Source organism: Dermacentor andersoni, chromosome 2 (genome assembly GCF_023375885.2).
Source record: "Dermacentor andersoni chromosome 2, qqDerAnde1_hic_scaffold, whole genome shotgun sequence".
Lineage (NCBI taxonomy): Eukaryota > Metazoa > Arthropoda > Arachnida > Ixodida > Ixodidae > Dermacentor > Dermacentor andersoni.
Genome location: NC_092815.1, coordinates 88063632 through 88084910, shown reverse-complemented (window position 1 = coordinate 88084910; position 21279 = coordinate 88063632). Strand labels below are relative to the sequence as shown.

At 45.7% G+C, this 21279-nt stretch overlaps 1 protein-coding gene across 3 annotated transcripts in view; it reads right to left on the bottom strand.

Annotated features, from left to right (window-relative positions):
* LOC126541667 (uncharacterized) overlaps nt 1-21279 on the bottom strand; it is a 55707-nt gene that overhangs the window by 3717 nt on the left and 30711 nt on the right. Inside the window, exons 5-8 of one of the 3 annotated variants that reach the window (XR_008614797.1) lie at nt 14012-14385; nt 6109-6968; nt 5586-5632; nt 617-674 (exon numbers count right to left, since the gene is read on the bottom strand). Coding sequence is in view for 1 of the 3 variants with exons in the window: in XM_050188529.2 (XP_050044486.1) it covers nt 9045-9139; nt 14012-14385 (469 nt within the window). In the remaining 2 variants the exon portion in view is untranslated. Of the gene's footprint in view, nt 1-616; nt 675-5585; nt 5633-6108; nt 6969-8568; nt 9140-14011; nt 14386-21279 lie in introns of those variants that run through there. The other 2 variants (XR_007601700.2, XM_050188529.2) reach the window with 2 other exon arrangements.

Sequence of the window (21279 nt, the reverse complement as noted above, 5' to 3'; positions counted from 1 at the left end):
AGGGAGTAATCGTGTATGATGCTTAAGAAGGGATTCTACCATACCAAAGTGTCTTAAAGTTAAGCGCAGCAGCCATGAAAGTTTTCAGTGAAAGTCAAGTTTCACAAACAGTGCAGTGCCAGCATGGCCCAGTTTGCTTCCGCGCGTTCTATCACATCGTTTTCACTGCAGCACTCGAGTCGGAGACCTGCCAATTTGCACCCAGACAGAAGTAAAGCACGTGTGCACAAAGTTTGCCAAGTTCACACACTTGCAATGGCAACAATAACAAGGATGCTTATGCATTCTCTCCATTATCCCATAATGGCCAGACAAAAATTGACGTTGTACCAAGGACACGAGGAACCTTTTCACAATATTCTCTGGAGAAAAAGGATTCGACCTATATTCCAGTTTTTACAGTACATCTATGTGGAAACACGAGAGATAAAGGTTTATACTGACGCAACTGCTGGTAAACTAAACTTTAACATGAGACAAGCACAGCCCACCTATCAGCTTCCAATACTTTTCGCTGCCAGGTACCCATGCTACGAGAGGTGGGATCTATTGCAAGCATGCGTTCACAAGCATTCATGGGAACATAGAGAATTCCTACCACACAATGTTGCCTTACCAGTTCTGATGTGCAGTGGGACTCAGTTCCAATTGGCTCTCCACCAATGATGCACATCCTGCATGTAGCAAAAGGGTTGCATTGTATCAGCATGTTTCATACACAGAGAAAGAAGAGCTAGTGTAGCTGTAAACAACGCATTCCTAAGCCAGTAGTAGCACCAGTGAACAGTACAAACAGGACAGAAGTGAGAACAAGCACTACAAGTAGCACCTGTACAGTGAAACCTTATTACGAACACCACATTAACAAACTTTTCAATTAACGAGCTTTTCAGAAATCCCCTGCAGACTTTTTATAGTATCAACGTAAAAATATTTCAGTGCTGCAACTTCAGAATACCCAACTTTTCAGAATAACGGTCGTTATTCATTTTCCGTGTCATGTTAACAACACCTCAGTACTACGAACTAATATTCCGAATTCTGGGGATTCTTATACTTGTGTGTATCCTTCACGGCAGCTGAAACGGTAGACTAGCAGACGACAAGGGGCAGGAAGTGGACACCGTGGTGCATGAATTTGGGAAACCAGAGACGCGCCGGCGCCTAAGGGGAAAAAGTGGGAAATGGGGCGAGCGCAATTAAATTTCCCCTCCTATTTAGAGGCAAAGACAAATCACGTTTTGCGAGCGCATGCTCCGCCATGACAAGAGTTGCCTAGCAAAGGAGGTGCGTCTCTTTCTTCTTTCGTCATTGTTTCTGCGGCCATACTACACTACCTTTCAGACATCAGGTGCAACGCTGTAGAAGCTACGCAATAAGTTTGGTGATGAAAATGTATCTCCACGCGTTTTATCCATGGATTGCTGTGCACCAACACCGTTTACTTGCACGAGCGTGCATGTGACGCTGCGGCGATGGGTTGCCAATAATAAAAAAAAAAAAGGAACGCAATTAAAAACAAATTGATCTAAAACAACAAATTAGATAGCCGTACACCAGTTTGTTTGTTTCTAAGGATTAAGACTTTCTTCATTCAATACTGAGCCTATATAAAAACAGTTACTGCAAAAACTCTCTCTAGCCTTTGCATCTGATGCCTGAAATGGAGTATAGCTACACTGCATGGAGAAATATGACCTCCGTACTTGCGGGGATGCCATGTGCTTTGCCGACAGCGTCGTTTTTGCGAGCACTTTGGAATGGTTCAGGTGTCTGCCTTGAGCGAGAAAGTTGCTGCGCCAATCACAAGGAATTTGAAAAACAAACAGTGCGCTTTGGAGGTGGTATGGAGCTGCCTTTGTGTCTGTAGTTTTCTTGGCGTCAGCATCTGTTTTGCAAGCTTAACTCTTATTAATGGAATCTTTATGGAATTATTAGCGGAATCTATGGAAAATAGCTACAGCACAGGCTGAGAACTTGTGAACTGATGGGCAGAATGGTTATTTTTGGGGCTTTCCCTATAACAATCTTCCAGAATAATTAACAATTTACTGCAGTCCTCTAAAGCTCATCATATTGAGATTTCACAGTATATTACCATGCACTTACAATATTCAGAGAACTCAAAAATTTTATCTGCTTATACTGGTTGTCAACATATAGGGACCAAGTTTTTTAAGGAGTCATTTCCCGATTCTGATCCCTTCATATAATCTGCCAGGTGGTCAATCTTGATGATAACAACAGTGCAGATATCAAAGAAGAAGAGCAAAAAGAATGCAAAGTGAAAAAATTCATAAAAAAACACAGCTGCAACATTCAGGAATGGTTTGATGTGCTCGTATCGCAGGGGTGGTGCCACTCTCATTATCATCCTGGCTGAACACACTAATAAAAATATTAAGATGTTCAGCTTTGTTCAGCTTTCAGAAAAATAAATGTTCAGTTTGGCTGTTCAGCCAAATGACACACTTGGTTGCCAGCGTACCTGCCATTTGCCGTGCCTCGCAAGTAATGGCAATTTGCATTAAGTTTGCGACTACAAGAGATGTACGGCAACGCGGGCAGATTTCACTCAATGGGACGCATGCAGTCGAATCTCGTTAATTAAAACATGCTTAATTTGAACTGAAACCGCAATCCCGTCAAAGCTATGTGAATTCTAATGGGCGAAAACACCCGGTAATTCGGACGTGCAGGCATTTGAGACGGTTAATTCAAACACACCGCAGACCGAAAATGCTCTCAGCAGCGCGTAAAATCACGTGATGGTGCCTCCAACCAGCATTGTTCTGACCCCACCATAGAGGAGAGGCTTAGGAGAAACCCCTCACTGCGACGCGGGGGGGAAGAAAAAAAGAAGAAAAGTACGGAAATTGTACCCTATCTTAAATGGCAAGCTGGCCGTTTCTGCATCGCACTGTAACGCAACAGCCACACTAGCAACAAAATGTGCACCGCAGGTGGGATCGGTCCTGGGCCGATTATTCACGGCTTGCTGCGGCGGCAAGCGAGCTGCGATTGGAGGAGACCAATAAGAGTGGCCCCTACAGAGACATATGCATGGGAAACTGGCATCATGCAACCCACTCGACCACTCCATTTGTACTTGCGTCTGGTTCAGCCGGACCGCTTGTTTTGCACTATCTTCTGCTCGTGTCAACTCTCGCACGCGCTTGTTATGGTTGGCTTGGTTGGACTCGTTCGCGTTTGTTTATGATGTGTCGAAACCGGGACGTCCCGATGGAAAGATTGTTGGAGACAGTGCGCCATATCCTTATCTGTACAAGACAGACCCTGAATACAAGGAAGGACGCGAATGCGACACATAGCATCTCATTCTCCTTGTCTTTTGAACGCGGCAACAGAAGGGAGCACACTAACATGATTATCATCGTAATCTTGATAAGACATGACTCGCATTAAGAGCACAGGACGAAGAAGGTAAACAGTGCCTATCTGTCAGCAGAGGAAGAAAACACAAGCACGCAGAGGGAAGCAGCAGCAGAGGCCCAGTTCTGGCCTTGGCAACTCTGCCGTTTCAGTGGCACTAGGAGGCAGAACTAGCGCCATCAAGCAAGCTGGCGGGAAAGCAAATCTGCTTCCCTCCCACCCTTCCTTGTAACTATGCCCCCTCGCCCTCTTAACCCTTTGAAGGTTTTTGCTGTACATGTACGGCGGCGGTTTTCTGTCCCGCAAGGTCTTTGCCGTACGGGTATGGCTCCGACCCTCCGTTTGAAATTTCGCGCCATATTGACGATAGGTGCTCACCGGGAGGTGCTGCCACCTCTTAGCACTTAAAAGATGCGTTTGAAGTTGGTGCTACCTTCTCGGGGAGATAAACAGAGCTGATTGCTAGCTTCAGCGCAACGCTCAGACTGCGGCAACACCCCTTTGGCAGTTTCGGTTTAGCCGCATGATCGCAACGGAGGCGCGCGAAACGTCATTTTTTTCTTTGTCGGCACTCTCTTGGAGGGTGGTGGAAGTTGATTTCCATCTTGATTAGCGCTGCTCTTAGCTTGCTTATCAGCGCCGCTCGCGAGGTATTCTCGCTCTCAGTGGCAACACGCTTTCGGTTCCGCCATGTGATCGCAGCGGAGGCGCGCTCGATACGTGGTTTTTCTCTTTTTCGCCCCGCTCTCGCAGGGGTGGCGGAAGTTGATTTCTATCTTGATTGGCACTGCTCTTAGCTTGTTTATCACCACCGCTCACGAGGTATTCTCGCTCTCCGCGGCAACGCGCTTACGCAAGAGGGTGCCTCAGACCTCTGCCCAAGGCAGCCGCCCGCAGAGATGTCATGTGTGAGCGAACACAACTCCTCGCTCCAAGAGAACAGACACGCATTTTAGGTGTGCAGACTGCGATAAGGCGCTGTGCGTAGACCCGCGTTTCAAGGAGTACCACGCTCGGAAATACTATTGAACATTTTGCAGTTCTGAGTGATGCAGACACCAAAATACTGTTCCTAATTATTTTTTACTATTTATTCCAGGCTTTATACATTTTGTACATTCAAGATCAAAGTAATTTGACCACCTGGGAAAGTTTTTTTCAAAATAATTCGACCCTCATAGGGTTAAGCTCCCTTGTAACTCCCTCATCATTGAAGGTCTTCGTGTGTACCCGCCTCCATGCTGGTGCCAGCTTAGCCCACTCACTGAAGTTTCGTTTTCTGCTGTTATCCACGAAACTGCCAGCATGGGCAGTTTCGTGGTCCTCACTTGCGGTGTGCTTGCGTGCCGCGATATTTCACGACTCCCACTGTTCATTCATTGTGCTGCGTTGCACGAATACTTCAAAAACAAGTCTTTTTAACTCAAACAAATTTTCGGGCCCCTTAGAGTTCTTTGTTATTGACAGTGCTTCAACATGTTGAAATATTGAGAAACGCATTTTAAGAAAAAAATTTGCATACCGTCCAATCAGTGCAAAAAGTAAAGGCACATTCTCGCATCACACAAATCTGCCTTTACCGAGTGTTGATTGTACCACGCCACTAGGCATACATGTAGTTTGGACTTTCTGGTTATGCACTCTGGCTCTGGGAAACAATTCTGGCCCCAAAACAGAAATGCACCACCCCTCTTGTATCACGTAGACTGACTGAAACTGGTTGGTCGGTGATCAACTTTCAGCGATGCAATCATTTTCGCGAGATTTCATGTGACTAGCACCCAGTCATGCAGCTATGGGCAACAGGGTCATGGATGGCAAGACACCCAGTGCTAACCATACGAAATCTCGTAAAAGGAGATTGTATCCCCTCAAGTGAATGATCATGAAATTTGCCCCAGAATCTTATCATCCATAGTTCTTTAATGTGCACATTTATTTCGACACTCCAGTTTTTTTCATCTTGCCACCACCTGAATGTGGCTACCACGATGGCAAGGAATCGAACCAATGGCCTCGTGCAAAGCAGTACAACACAGTGAGCGAGACATTATGGCGGATGAACAGCAGACAAACAAATACAGATTCCACATAGCCCATTGTATAAGGAGGTCAATGATGGCTCCAGAAAAAGATTCTATAAAAGTGCACACTAAAGACAAGAAACCAGCTGAACAAGAGAATACACTCACCCTATAGAATATTGATGCTCACTCGTTCACAGGAAAGGTGCTTCAACCTGAAGTGCAAAGGAGCAAGTTAAAAAAAAAAAAAAAACTGCAGGACAAGAAATGTCACTTAAAAGAAGTTACCAATTCTTAAACAAGCCAATTCCGACTATCAAACAAGTGAAGACTTATGAAATTATGAACTGGGCTTCCGGGCCCTGCACACTGGCAACAGCAAGTATTGTCAGAACAAGCTGCCAGGCATCAAGCCGTTTCATTCAGAGCTCAAACACTGAACATGCAAGTTTGAAATGTGTGAACTCTTAAGAAATGTGCGAGTGGCAACTTTGCTACAAGTGCCATTATTTGGTGCCATATGTTGTGGCAGTATCCAGTGCTAATGCCAGTAGTGATGGCTACTAATGTACGTTGGAAGTTTTGCGCGAGCCCATTTCCTTATTTACATTAGCCCTTTTCCCTCTTTGCGTAATCTGGCCGTTTGAAAGCATTAAAGACAGGCAATGTAATGAAACTTTTGTTAACCCACCTGTGGTACTTATCATCCTTGGATGCAATTGATTTCAGCATCGCGGAACCAAGCTTTGTGGTCTAGTGTTCACGTGCAACGCTTCGCTGCACTTTCTCAGCACCAGCATACAAATGGATATAGAAGCAGGCGATGTTTTTCATAACAGCATGGCATATTTGCTTCAATAGAGGTTTATACTGCACTGAGCTGCAAGCAGCATATGTCTAGTTGTAAATGATGAAAGGTGCTCTGGATTATTAGGTGTTTACAGTAAGGAACTTCTTTTTTTGGTTGCAAATCAAGACTGTCTTGAATTACTGCAAAGGCGTGCCAAGCCATTTAGGTAAATGGCACTTCATCAGTACCTACTCATGATGGTTTGTATGCAGCACAGCATCATCCACAGCACTTATTGCAACTTGGTCAAAAGACTCGTAATAAATTTGCAGCTTTGCTGCAACAGTGATGCCATGCTGAGCATGTGCAAGTACTGTAGGTATGGCTTACTCATCTGCCAGGTGAAAGAGTAACAAAACACTCCAAGGTTGAAAGCTGTGCTCGCATAAATAGGTTAAGGTAACACAACTGGCAGTGGACAGGGTTACGTGAACTTGTCACTGCACCTAGACTGCATTAGGCATTACTAAAGCAAGACACATAGCCATGCATATGTATTATAACTTCTTTATAGACACTTGAAGATGTGGTATACGAAGAGTAAAATGGTGCATGAGGCTTCCTTCTGTGTAGCAGCGGCAACGGCCGAGACGCTGGCTTTCATGAACGAGATTATGTCATGGTAGTGTGAAATACTTGGCCGTAAGCCTGTGGAGCCACTGGTGCTGTGCCCTCTCCATAGAATGACGGACTTGCGAAGGCTGTGAAGGATTTAAGAAGACGGCCTTGCAAGCATGTTCACATTGAAAATCCTGGAAAAGCTTGTTACTACTAGAAGCAAATGACCTGTGCCAACTGGCAGCACGAACTAGGATGAAAACGCTTGTAACAGTCACAGTTAACATTACACAACTCAAGCAGAACGCTTGTTTCCGTTACCTTTAACGAAACATTACGAGCTAGATGGTGACTGTAGAGTTGGCAACTGTTACCTGCTACTGCGAGACATCCAACGTAGCAACCGCAAGCGTTTACATGGCTTGATTGTATGCACAATGCCTCCTGCTACTTATTCAGGCAGCACTTACGATACTTTAGACCAGAATATAGTTAAGGGCCAGTATATTTGCGTGCACTCTAGTATGTATCCCACAACAGGCATATTTTGCTTTGTACTGTGTACATTAAATGTATCACAGTGTTTTCAATAAGCCACTTCCGATCAAATCAGGGCACCAGAAAAAGCAACGTTAATAAACAATGACAGACCAGAGAAGTCTCAGTTCAAGGGCACTGCAATCAAAACATTGGCCTTAGTGTCGTTGCGCTTCACTACAAGTATGCAGTGGAAATAATTTCAAACCTGACCCTACAAAGCCGGGCGCTGCAGAAATGCATTTTACAGCATTCAGGAGTTCTACAGAAGCACTGCCCACATCGAGTTTAAACAGCTCGTCTTTATTATGAAAATTATTTTTTTTCTAGCAATTTGAGGCATAATTTTTTTGTTTCTGAACTCATTTGAACTTCTATCAATGCTGAAGGATGTAGTACTGCATCGGAGCATGATGAGAGGTAACAATGTTGCAAGTGCACGAGATCAACTCCTGATTGCTACAGCAGCACAGCTTGCAGCATCCGCCTTTCTTACATCAGTGCCTTTAACTGAGAAGTGCATTTTCATTAACATATTATTATTGCAGTGCTAAATGAATTCAAATGCACTGCTCTACAGCTGCAGTCTCATTGCACTAATAAACCAAAATGGTGCCATCCCTCAGTCTGGTGAAATTTGCACTAAAGCATGTAGTCCGGTAGGGCTTATTACACATGGGAGGCATCATAATGACAAAATTCTGGCATATGTTTGCCGATGCAGACTAAAGCTGTGCCATCCCTTTACCTTTGGTAAAAGTATCAAAGCAAGCAATTTAGTATGCCTTATTGCAAATGGGAGACATCAAAATGGTAAAATTCTGGGATAGTACAGACTAAAAGTGCTTGCTACTAAAATTTAATCTTAAATTTTAAATGCACCGGCAGACAAATCTGCCAAGCTGTGCGCGAGGCAATTAATACTTTCCAGCCGTATAAGAACAAATACACGATGAATAACAGTCAAGAGCTAGTTACAGCTGGAGCGGATTTGATGCTCTCCAGTTTTAGTGATAAGCTTACCAGGGCAGCTTAACAGCCTTGTGAAATTGCTGATGCGGTTCTCAATGGAAAAGCAGCTTCGGACAGGCACTTGGCCCTGTTCATTTCTTCGTTCCATTGCAGTGTGGCTGTAGAGGTTCGCTACGCTTCCCACAAGGGCTAGCGCTGCATACTAAGCATCTCAGTAATCAAACTTGCAGCAGCTAGGGGGTTCCACTCCACATTTTATTTCATTTGATCCGCCTGGACCACTTTGAATACATACAGAGACAGTAGCATGTGCTTGTTTCATGACATGAGCGCTCACTAACACCAAGTTCATAAGACAATGCCAGGTTCCATGGGTAGAAATGAAAAATAAAACTATGATGTGCCTAACGGTGCACTGTGGCCTTCCGAGCCACCTGGCTAATGCTTAGGGAGAAAAAAAAAAAAAAAGTTCCACGAGAGAAAATGAGAAATGAAGGGTAAATTACAATCACGAGGTTCATATGTGGTGTTGGGAGGAAAAATATAGCACAGTGCCTGCATCTAGAAATTTCTTCAAGCAAGGCCGTGATGGTATGTTGAAGATGGATGTTGGTGGGCATGGTGGAGGCTTTTTCATATGAAAAAATGTCTCTGCCACTCTTCTACGCCTGCTCTCAAAAAGAAAGAAAGGACAGCAGCTTGCTGCACTCTTAATAGTGGCCTGCCCCTCCATAGCTATCCCGAGATTGGCCATACGCTGCGCCACCATAGCTGTCATAGGAGGCATAGTCTGATCGGGGACCACCTGCAAGCAACGACAGACACCGAGACTGTTATGCCGCTTCACACTTCTTTGCGCATTCTAACAAGTGGCTGGAAACCATACCAGCTAAACGCCTATGAACTTCTGGCCTATGCCATTTCGTTGAGATTCTAGGTTCAAGCCGAAGCTCTTTTACAAGTTGCTGTGAACCATTCTGAGCAAAATTCTTAAACTAGTCATAACTTAGCGGCAATTACTGCTGTTTTGCTGTGTGGTGAAATCGAAATTCTCAGTGCGTAACTTCACACTCTACAATGTGCAGAACTAATGCATGTATATTAGTGCCTCTGCTACAAAGCAATGCCTACTTCACAAGGCACATTCGAAGTCTTACAAGCGGCTCTTTCCATTTGTACAGCAAAACAGCCATCTCTTAGCAGGCACTGCTTCAGGTCTACTGCGAAAGTGACAACAGCATCAGAATATGAGCCTCAGCAGCCCATTTGCTATCAGTGTTGCACTAAGTCCTGCACTTCCTTCTTCGTGATCCATCACTGTGCATGGAACTACAGAATAAAATTTCAAAAGATGTAGAATATGCTGGGGAACTATTATATCAGTGATTTGAAGAATTCATTAAGTCATGAACCACATATCCTACCCAGCATTGCTGCGGTTGCATGTTGAGCAGCCATTAAAATGGTTTACTTGTATGTGCGGTTAATCAATGATCATTGTCACCATCACATGACAGTTGCTCTAAGTGTACTGCTTTAATTTCTATGTGTTTTCTAGTTTCGTTGCACAGCATTTATATGGACTCAGTATTACGAAGAAGCCAGACAATTTCTATGGAGGGATATGGCAAAGGCATGTCGCTCCTATGTTAGCCCGCACTGGCGTGAAACCTTATGTGTTGATGGGTATTTTGGCCCACTCTGTAAAGCATTGAAATTAGCAGCGAGGTCACATATGATATTCTAAAACCAATTAAAAGACATGTCACATTCATTCGCTACTTACAATTCAAGTCCATGAAAGCATCAGAAATACCATTAGTGACTAAAAACAGATTAGAGCATGCTGATTAAACATCACATTTAATAGCTGGCTCCATGGTGCATGTGCCTAAGAATGGTGCTTGCAAACAGCGTCATGAATCGCACAAGTTAGCAAGGCAAGTGTGAGCATTGCTGATCCAGCAGCCCCTCTAGGCACGTGGCTGTGGTCACATTGACGCCCAGCAGGATACCACCAAATGGGTGCAACCATTGAGTGAATGAAAATACAGCGACAAAGAAAGCAGCTTTACATGCACCAGCAAGTAGAAGGTAATACTGTGTTTCTTGCCATTTGTGCTATGTACACAGAAGGCACTACTCTAGCCAACAACTTCCCTCTAGCATTTTCCTGTTGAGAGGTCTGTTCGTTGCAGAAATGAATAAAAAGGCTTTCTTGGCTGGGAGAAAGCTATAAAGAAAAATGTACAAAATTTGTCTACTGACCTCTCATTTGGCTGCTTTCCTGAGATGCTTATTTTTTCAAAAGGTCGATTTCTTAGGTTACTAGAAATGTTACTGCCACAAAGCAGCCATGCAGCTAAAGCGGTTTAGAAATGCACCCAATCACATGATGTACTAGAGGTGTGAAAAGCTTATGCGTGGATGCCAAAAAAAGCTGGATATTTCTACAGCTTGTTATTCACATTTCCTGTCTTCACCAGAAGAATAAATGATATAGCTAAGTAATACAAAGAGCCGAAAATGCTTCTTTATGAACATTGCATGCCTTGACAGACATTGCCTGCTGGAAGGTAGGGGTGGGTGTAAATGCTAGTGGGTAAGCCAACCACCATGCAACAGCCTGCAGGGTCTCCGTTTTCTTTTTTTCTCAGCGCAAACTAATAAACCTATTGTTTAGATTATCAGCATTTATTGAGCATGCCTGTGCAAGCGCAAACATCTGAACAAGAAGTCCTTCTCTTGACTGCACATGTGCAGCATTTCATCACAGCCGCAATTACACCTTGCAGCACGAGCCACAAAACACTATTTGCTGTTCCAAGTCATATTCTGCAGCAGTTGAATGCAAACGTAAGGTGGTCAACACATGGCCTCCGAGGCCTTCAGCCTGTGCAGTGCACCTTGAAATCTTGGAGGCCATGGCCAAAAACCTCAGCTTTGAATCTTACGCCAGTAGTAGCATTGCACACCACTTAATTTCAGCGTAATCAACATGAAATTATAAGTAAATCTTGTAACAAAAATGGTTCATGTCTATTTCTGGAAAATGTTTCACTAGACCATTTTAAGGGGGGATGCAGCAATTGAAATGGTCAATTTGGTCAAAAGTTCAGATTTTCCTTCTTTTTTGTGCATTTTACCTCATAGTGAAATATACCAACACACAGTAAAAATAGAGAAAACAGCACTTTCCCAGTGCGCTGTCATCAAAAATTAAGAGAAAATAGGGCTTCAGGAGGTGCCATCGGCATCACCACCATCTTGGTAGTACCATAAACACGAGAAATCGAAGCTTAAATTAGCCCACAGCACTGCATTTCTGCAAAGTGAAAATACGAAAGAGGGGAGAAAGCGATCGCAAAAAGAGAATACTGGCGTCGCAATTAATTACTGTAGCCACATGGTGCATGCAGTGCACTCCTATTGGCAGACACAGGTTCGGATCACTTGCGCACTTCTTTCTGCAGTGGCAAGCTGCACATTTTCAGTGTTTCGGAGAGAGACACTTCATACTTCATAATCTGCCTGGAGTTTCTGGGTCCTACCTGCTGCCTGATCGAGATTTGATTTAATCAAGGACATGTTTACTTTCCTTTGCAGCAGCAAGCCATTTCTTATCATGCGATCTGACAAGCAACAAAAGTGGTGAAGTTTCTGTTAAAGGCATGGTAAATCAGGGTAACCATGGGCAAGTTTCTGTCTATAGGTGCGGTAGATCATCAGCTAGACTTGGCACATGACACTGCTGCAGCAAGTTTGGGGTGCGATCATTACGCGGGAAACAAAAAGAAGGTATCGAATTCAGACAACAAAATTCAGGGGCACGATCGTTATGCGAGTGCTATCATTATGCAAGTAAATACAGTAAACTAATTATGTTTTTTCAGACATTCGATAGTTCGGACTTATGATCTTTGTGGGATCCGAATTATCAGTCAACTGCATAAAAATAAGCTCTTCTCTGTTCACTCGCCACCCCCCAACTGGGGTGAGGCAACTATTCCACAAGTGTCATGAAGTTTCAATGCAATTTTGTGACCTCCATGACACATTGTACACAGCAGTGCTCATACCTGTAGAATATGAACACTGCCACTATCATATTTGGCGTCACGGAGGTCAATGTTGTAATGTGAGAAATACAGTCGAACCCACTTATAACAATATTCAAGTGCCACGAAAATTCCATTGTTATAATCGGGTTGCATGAAAAAATCAAAACTGGAGGATGGAAGAGCTGATGTGAGAAAACTATAATGGTGGGGAGGCCAGTACCACCATCACCTTCCTTCATCCGGCTGCTAATTGTGTTTGCTCATTTAACTGATTCCTGGGTGCTCTGATCGCGTGTAACAAGCTGCGGCTGTCGGCGTTAAAGAATGGCACTGCTATAACAACTGCAAAGAGGTGCCACCTGTGGCAAGCGATATGCGAGCACCGCCGAGGCATTGCTCTGGTGGCCCTAAAAGGGCCTTTTAAAAATTGTGAGAAAGCTGCCACGGAAGCCTGTCAGCTCGAGAAACCCAGAAGAAGCGCTGAGGAGAGAACCCCACAATCATCCCATCACATATTTCTCAGTGGCTTGCAAGAGAAAAGCCTATGTCCATCAGCCTTGCTTGCTATACGCGAAGCTTGCCGACATCATTCTCCAAGGTATCCAAGTGCTCTACGTAGTGCAACAGAAGGTTCCTCATGAAAACGAAGCCCCGAAGGGACTGAGTAATCTGCCGGGTTTCCTGTGAGGACGACGTTGAGGCATCCTGTCCTACTGCGTCATCGCTGCCGTTGCTATCCGATATAAGCATGTTCACACCGATCGTCTTATTGGTTAGAAGCACTTAGTTACCAAATTTATAGCCAAGCACTTGCTTTTCGCCAGCAACGTCATGCATTGCCAATGATCAGCGGGCGCATCAGCCATCTTCCGTTTTGACGAGTTAAGCGAAGCGGAGAAACCATGTGCCAGGAACGACTTCGACACAACCAACAAAGACGAACGCGAGCGATTAAGCTCTCTGGAGAACTGCGCTGAATGAGGAACTACCAAACAATATTATACAGGTGTTCTGTGGCAACATGCAAGCAATCTGCTTGCAATGCACTTGGCGCAACCTATTTGTGTTTCGGAGGGTGGGGCGGCGTAGAGCTATGGGCGTAGCCCATTTGTGTTCGGAGAGCTGGAAGGGTGACGGCAGAGAGCCGCGTGGAGATGACTGGAAAATGAAGGCGCAGCGGCTGTTGGAGCAGCGGCCCATCGTGCAGCAGCTTGAATTTCTCGTTTTTTTCTTTTCAGGAATTTCGCATTTCACTACCTATCAGCTCGGACACCCAGCAGCCAGACTTCCTCGTTATAAACAATAATGCAGTATCGGGGCACTGCAGCAAGCGGGTTATTTCACCATGAAAAACAAAAATTGACGGTGCAGCAGCTTCTCATTGTTATAACCGATATATTGTTAAAACCGGTATCGTTATAAGTGGGTTCAAATGTATGTACATATTCTTAATCTACAAATGGACAGCAGTGCCTGAAAGGGTTAAAGTTGAGTCCAAAACAATGCTTGTGATCAACACACTTTCATGCCATCCTTATAGGGAACATGCACCTGAAGAGCCAGCCAGCTGTGAAGGCAGATACTTCATTCAGGGGAGCAGAATGCAAAGAGCTTACCTCCACTGAAGTTGTCAGCCGCTGGGCGTCCTCCCCCGTAGCCACCATCTTGCCTTCCCCCATAACCCCTGTCGTCGTAGCTGCTGGCGTAGCCGCCACCGCCACCGACGCCACCAACGGGGGGTGCATAGCCAGCACCACCACTTCTGAAGTCACCACCTCCCCTCTCCATTGGGGGCTTGTTGTAATCGGTGTTGTAGCCACCAGCACCTTCGCCATAGCCGCCTGCGTTGCCACCTACTCCAACTCCGGGACCCTGATAGCCATTGCCCATCATGTCTGAAGGTGCTGCATACGAGTCCTGGTAGGTGCTCCGACTGACAGGTGCTTGTCCATAGCCATCGTCATAGCCACCAGTGTTACCATAATCTTGGCTGTGAAACAAATGCGGAAGTAATGAGAGTATGCCAAAAGTTCACTACAAACAGTCATTAAATGCTCACAAAGATTAGTGCAAGTCGAATTTTACACTGCTTTCAGGATATGTGCAAATATGAATTTTAAAACATGAATCACTATTAATATGCCAGTCCATTCATTAGTAGTTTTTTCATCATGTCAAAACCTTAAAATTACGCTGTAAAATAGTAAAAGTTTGACTGTGACTGTGTTCTGTTTGATCTTGCCAACCTGTGCATTCTTATATAGGGTGTCCCTGTTAGCAAAGCTGTTCAATCAGAAAAGGGGAGGGGGCAGGGACCACCCTGAACCATTGGGCATGGCGAAAAAAGTGAGCAGATAGCATATCCTGCTGTGAACATCTCGGCTGAATTTTGCAGTCGTGCGCAGCATATGGATCTCACAAGCGGCGCTCAAAGTTGCCTTTCTCTCAAAAGCAGACTTTTCAGCAGTAGCCTGCTCCTCACTCTTTCTTGTGCGCTTTATTTCATAGTATAGCAGATTCTCATAAACAGCTGCTCTTGGTCAATAGCTACATAAAGGAGGGTGTTCAGATTACTGTGCTTCTTCCTACTGCTACTGTGTATATTTACTGACAAGGTTAACAGGCTGAAGTGACGATCTGAAATTTCAATAATTACGCACTTCTAAACGAAGCCGACTATTGTCTGTTCACGCTTGGCCGCCCGCGTAAGAACTTTTGCCACCCTGCTTATTGGTGTCGTAGGTGCCAGGGCTCACTAATTTCAACTAGTTTTGAACACACAACTAGCCTCAAACCACGCAAAACTTAAATATTTACCGTGGTTAGAGCATCGATCACTATGGATAGATGGTTTCGAATGCCCCGCCAAAAATAAAACTCCGTGCTTACGGATACCTAACGCCGTCTAACCAGTGACAGAACAACTAGTGCACATTTTCTTTTGCATTCTGTCATGAGGGCTCCAGCAAAAAAGGGGCAGCAGAGGAGATAGCATCGAATTTTTGCAAACATGGCACCGAAAATGCGTTGCACACCGCTGAAGTCTTCTGAAAGTGATTTTGCTGCTTCTGATAGCGATATTCTTGATGTGTTGCACTAGTGAGGTCTCTGTAAAGGACACTGGATCGTCTCGTTCTCACCCAGACATGCGTCGTGTAGGTCATGAAACAGCTGCCAACGTCTTTGTGCTTTCATGGTTGTTTTGTTAACTTGGTAGGCTCCCCACACACTGCTTCGCATGACATCGATTCTGACAGGGCGTGAGATCTGCCAGTTTTTTCATTCATCTTTTGTGCTGCCTTCTATTTGTTCTAGAGAAGGTGCCTGGGAAGAAAACGACCTTGAACATCCCTGGAGCTCCAGAAAGGTTGGCTTTCCTTTTTTTTGTCCCTTGCCCATACATAAATATTTTTCTCACTTCTTGCTAGCAGGGTTGCAACGTTTACTGTACAAGCATACTGCATTAAGGGGGGAGGTGGGTCTTAAAAAGTTTTTTCTTATTTTTGGGTGAATCTTTAATAAACTCCACAGCCTGGGGTAATTTTTCATGCTGATTTCAGATCTGTAATTAGATTTTTGATAGCTGTAGCTGTTCAAAAAATATTGAGGTCCGAGGTCAAATTAATTTCAAACTCGTTACGGGGCTTTTTGATGATTCCGTCTTGCTAAACCAAAAACTAAATGCATGACACCATTGCTAAAGACCTACTGTAGGGGGTGATGCTATTTTTATTCATTTGGAAGCATTTTGCAGAGAAGAAAACAATCTTGCATTTATTATGAACATTTTTTTCTAATTAGCAGTGATTACTATACCTGAATGTAATTTTCATGACGGTGCAAGAGTAATAAAAATAGCATCACCCCCCAGATCATTTCAATACGAATAAAATGATACCACGCTTGTCATTTTTGGCCAAAAACAACCCAGAAAGAACACCCGTAAGGCGGAGTACAGTGTGCAAAAACATCGAACTGAAATAAACGCATTTGAAGTTTCAAAGAAATGTAGCTTTTGCTGAAGTGAATCTACAGCAATACAAATGGCACCATTTTGAAGCTGTTTTGTAAGAATGGCCATACTAAATGCGTGACTGCACACTCTCAAAATAATGGCACACTGGCCACTGAATAAGCACAAGAAATGTTATTAGGCACCGTGCTCTACAAAGAGCATGGTGCCTGGGTTTCAAATCGAAGTGTAGAACTCTGTGTGGGCATGAATATAGTTCCAGTGTTGTACATGCAGGCTGCCTGATTGATAGCAGTCTCCATTACAATCAGTGAGGCATTTTTTCATTTGGTAGAATTGACCATGTTACTGAATGAAGGCTCTGAGTGTAAGTAGCCTTCCAAGTCATCTTCACCTGACAGTAGCTGTGGAACTTAGGATCAGAGAGCCAGTGATAGATATGCAGCTGCTAGGTGCTTTCCAGAATTTTACTTTTGTATGATGCCTCTATCACTTCGGCAGCCAGGTGTGTGCCAGCCCAAGGGGCCTAGTGAACAGAGCTCATGATGAGGTTCTCTTTATGAAGGGGTGGTATGATAGATATTGTTACGAGCTATCGTGACAATATGATAATAGAGTGAACGCGCAATGTGCTTGTTTGCGAGTCCGAAGTGTCGATGTGCGAAATGCATAGCCGCAGATACAAGGAGCCGACGCGCGATGTGCTTAGTCGCGCATTTCAAGGTGCCGACGCGCGAAATGCCTAGTCACGGGCTCGAGGAGTCGACCGTCGATGCGCTTATTCGCGCAGTCCGAGGTGCCAACGCGCGAAATGCCTAGTCGCGGGCTCGAGGAGTCGGCACTCGACGCGCTCATTCGCGCAGGCCTACGTGCCGACGCGCCAAATTCCTAGCCGCGGGCTCGAGGAGTCGACACTCGATGCGCTTATTCGCGCAGTCGGAGGTGCCGATGCACAGAATGATTAGGTGACGGTCTGAGAAGACCGCGCGCAATGTGCATGATCGCCGAGTCGGAGACTCCCGATGCGCAAAATGTTAAGCCGCGTTTCTGAGGATTACGTGCGTGATACGAATTTGTCACGAATTCGAAACACCGACTGCTGAAAGGCTTAGCCGCATGTCCGAGGATTCCGCGCGCGAATCTTGGTCGTGAAGTCCGCGTCGCCGATGCTCGGAATGCTTAGCCGCGAGTCTGAAACGTCCACAAGCGTAGGGATCGGCCACGCTACTGCGATATCCGCGTAGCGCCCGTTTTGACACGTCGAGATGACGGCGAGTGGAGACGTCAAACTCGCGAGGTGCAAAGAGCCGAGCAGACGACGCGAGCACCGGACCAATGGCGAACCGCGCTGGAGTCACGTGGCGGGCACGGCCAATCGCAGACTCCGGCACGACCTTCAATCATTTGCTTTTTGTGCGCTTGTTTCTGTATGGAGGAGATCGCTGAAGCGGCAGATTTGAAGACGGAGAAATGCGCTTTCCAACGAGACCAAGATGGCGGCACTCGGTCGCGCCGTTCAGGAGATACTGTGGCGTGAAAAACGCTGTTCTTTCTTGATTTCCGCTAGATTTTTCGCCACCTTGGCTGATAAAACGAATTCTTTAGAGCACTTCTAAGTGGTTTACAGTGATGATATTTGGGTATCAGATAGAAAAAGGGTTATAGAAACTGAAAATGTTTTCAAAAAATCGATTTTTTGGCCATTTTTCGCGATGTAAAACCCGCGTCCCCCCTTGGGGGGATGAGGGTCTTGAAAACTTTTTTTTTATTTCTTAACATATCTTTCTGAAAATTGGCATGCAGATATATCATTGAATGCTGATCCCAAATATATATTCAGATTTTATACAGTCGAACACGGATATATCAAACCCACATATATCGAATTATTGTCTGTATCGAACTCGTAAATTATCCCCTTGAAAATTCTGTGTTAAAGTATACAAATTCGTACGTTTATATCGAACGATATTGTTACCCGCCATTGGATATATAGAACGCCGCGCGATCTCGGCACTCGCTGCACCCGCGAGCTCCGCGCCTCTCACGAAATGCTCGGAAAATGTGAGAGCGAGAGGGAGGGAGTCTCGGACTGTACTCCCGCTGCGCACGCTCTCCGACTTGCGGAACTGCTTTTTTTTTTCACTCTCCCAATGTCTCTCCTTCCCCCACGTAACCATAATGATCGGCTCGGAAAAGAGGAAAGAAGGCGCCGGCGGCCTCCTCCTTTTGCCTTTTTTTTGCTTGTTGCTTTTTCGCGAGTTTTGCTCAGCCAACCACAGCTCGTGCCTTTCGTACGTCGCTGTCGCCCTCGGAGGTGGCCATTGCGAGTGGTTTGTTGGTGGAGGCTGCGCACGTGAATTCTTGTGTTTCGTGCGCGTTCTTGTGTTTCGTGTTCATTATTGTTTTGCGTGCGTCTCACGATACGTGTGACTGGATCGTGGTGAGCTGACGCGGAAGCAATGGCCACAGCAAGCACAAGCAGCGTCAAGAAGCGCAAGAACCTGGACTTTGCGACAAAGCTGAAAGCCATTCAGCGTGTTGAGGCGGGCGAGAAAAGTGCGACGGTGGCAGACGACTTCGGTATTCCTCGGAGCACTCTAAGCACCTTGTTAAAAAACAAGGCGGACATAAAGTCCAAAGCGGCGGAGCAACGAACGTCGGGAGCTTGTCGTGTGCGCGCTCCTGCCCACGAGAAAGTTGAAAAGGCCCTCTATGCGTGGTTTTTAGAGGTGTGGGCTAAAAACATTCCGGTGGATGGCCCAATGCTAATGGCTAAAGCTAAATGGTTTGCCGCAGCACTCGGTGATGACAACTTCGCCGACAATACAGGGTGGCTGCAGAGGTTTAAGAACCGCCATAAGATAGTTGGCAAAACCATTTCTGGGGAAAGCAGAGCCGTCATCAGCCAGGATATCCAGCAGTGGATTTCGAACGAATGGCCGGAAATTTGCGCGACGTTTTCACCCGCGGAAATCTTCAACGCCGACGAGACCGGGTTGTTTTGGCAGATGCTGCCAAGCAAGACGCTCGACGTCCGGGGTAGCACGTGTCACGGGGGCAAGATGAGCAAAGTCCGCGTGAGCGTTCTGCTCGCTGCAAACATGGATGGCTCTCAAAAGCTCCAGCCCTTTGTGATCGGCAAAGCAAGGGCACCGCGCTGCTTCAAAAACTGTAGGCAGCTCCCCGTTCGCTACGCCTTCAATAAGAAGGCGTGGATGACGCGTTAGCTGTTTACAGAATGGCTGCAAGCGTGGGACGCCGAACTGGGCAAGTCGGGGCGTCACGCTTGCCTCCTCGTCGATAATTGCTCAGCCCATCACACCACCTGCGAGCTCGAAAACATCGCGCTCAAGTTTCTGCCGGCAAACACGACAGCGAAGTTGCAGCCGCTCGACCAGGGCATCATTAAGGGGGGACATGGGTTGTGGAGATTATTACCTGCATCTTATGGCCAAATCTGATGAAAATATACAAGCTTACTTAGTTTTTCGTGCTGATTTCAAATATGCAATAATCTTTCTTGTAGGTTCATTAGTTCAGGAGATTGACGGTGCTGCCACTCTATTGTTTCCGGAGACAATGGAAACAAAACTGCTGAGCAGAAATTGAATATTATTGCATAGCTAGATACTATAATGTGCAATAATTGCAATGCTGCAAAAAGTTTTCAAATGAAATTTTAATTAGCCATTCTGCAGGTGATCAAAATTCTTTCCTTGACCTAAGGCTACCACACCAAAAGAAAATTCATAAAATGGAAATATACATACGCACAAATTTGAAATTCTGCTCTCAGCACTTTGTAATATGTAGATTAGGCTTTCTGCTAAAGAAAGAATTAGTGCTCTAGCTGTTCTAGATCATGAGATATCACTTCGACAGTCTAGTGAAGTGACCCAAAAACATGTTTTGAGAAAAGTGAGAAAACGTGCAAAACCCTACTTTATTTACAAATTTACAGCTGTAACAGCTCAGTAGGCACCAGGCATGTAGTCCTGCTGACTCCCAGCTCCGGTGTGCCACTTTTTGAGGGACTGGCGCAAATTTTGTGATGCTTTGCATTTCTTGGCTGATGCTGTCATTTGACGCCTATATTTCTCGGCCATGAGGGTGCGACTTTGCTCGCTCGGATTTAGACATAGTTCTTTCATTATGTCCTTTGAGGCCCTTGCCCTTGCACACAGCGATGTTCCCAGTATGACCCACGTTCAGTTCGGCGTAAAGTTCGCGAACCGACCGCGCGCAGTCGCTCGTCAGATTACGCGACGCGCGATCGGCCGCTGGCGTCAACTTCGTCTTCACGTAGCTCTGGCACGTTTTCGTGTGAAGAGCCCGACGGCTGATGCCCATCAACGAGACAAACGTCATTGAGCGCGGTCTGTCGGTTCTCCGCTGCCTGCATGGCACGCGTAGCCAAAACGTTCACAGCAAAGGGTTTCATTCGTTCAGCACTGTGAACGCGCGGCGAGCTCCACACCGACGCAATCTCTCCACAATTTGCGCACATAAAACACAGCTTCACAGCGAGTCCATATTCCCGCTCGTCTCGGACGATTTATAAGGCACCACTGCAGATGTTGCAGTTCGCAAATGTTAATAATGTGTTCACGGCACTCAAATCCACAATCGTAAACGTAGTCCCATCAGGCGGGCGAAGTGCATCGTCGGTGCTGTCACCCACACTCGCGTTTCCTCTCCGTCGCTGGAGCGGAAGACAACTCCGATAGCTTTGCTTTGGCTTTCGCTTCCTCCTCCTCCCGCTTGGAGGGTTGCCGGTAGATCGTATCTTGCCGTACGCGAGCGCTGGGTCGAAGGGTCAACGGCTGGCGGACTTGTCACAGTATCCGCAGCAGCCGATGCGGTCGTTAGGCCTGCCGTTGCTGCATCGACGATTTCGGCATCGGTCGC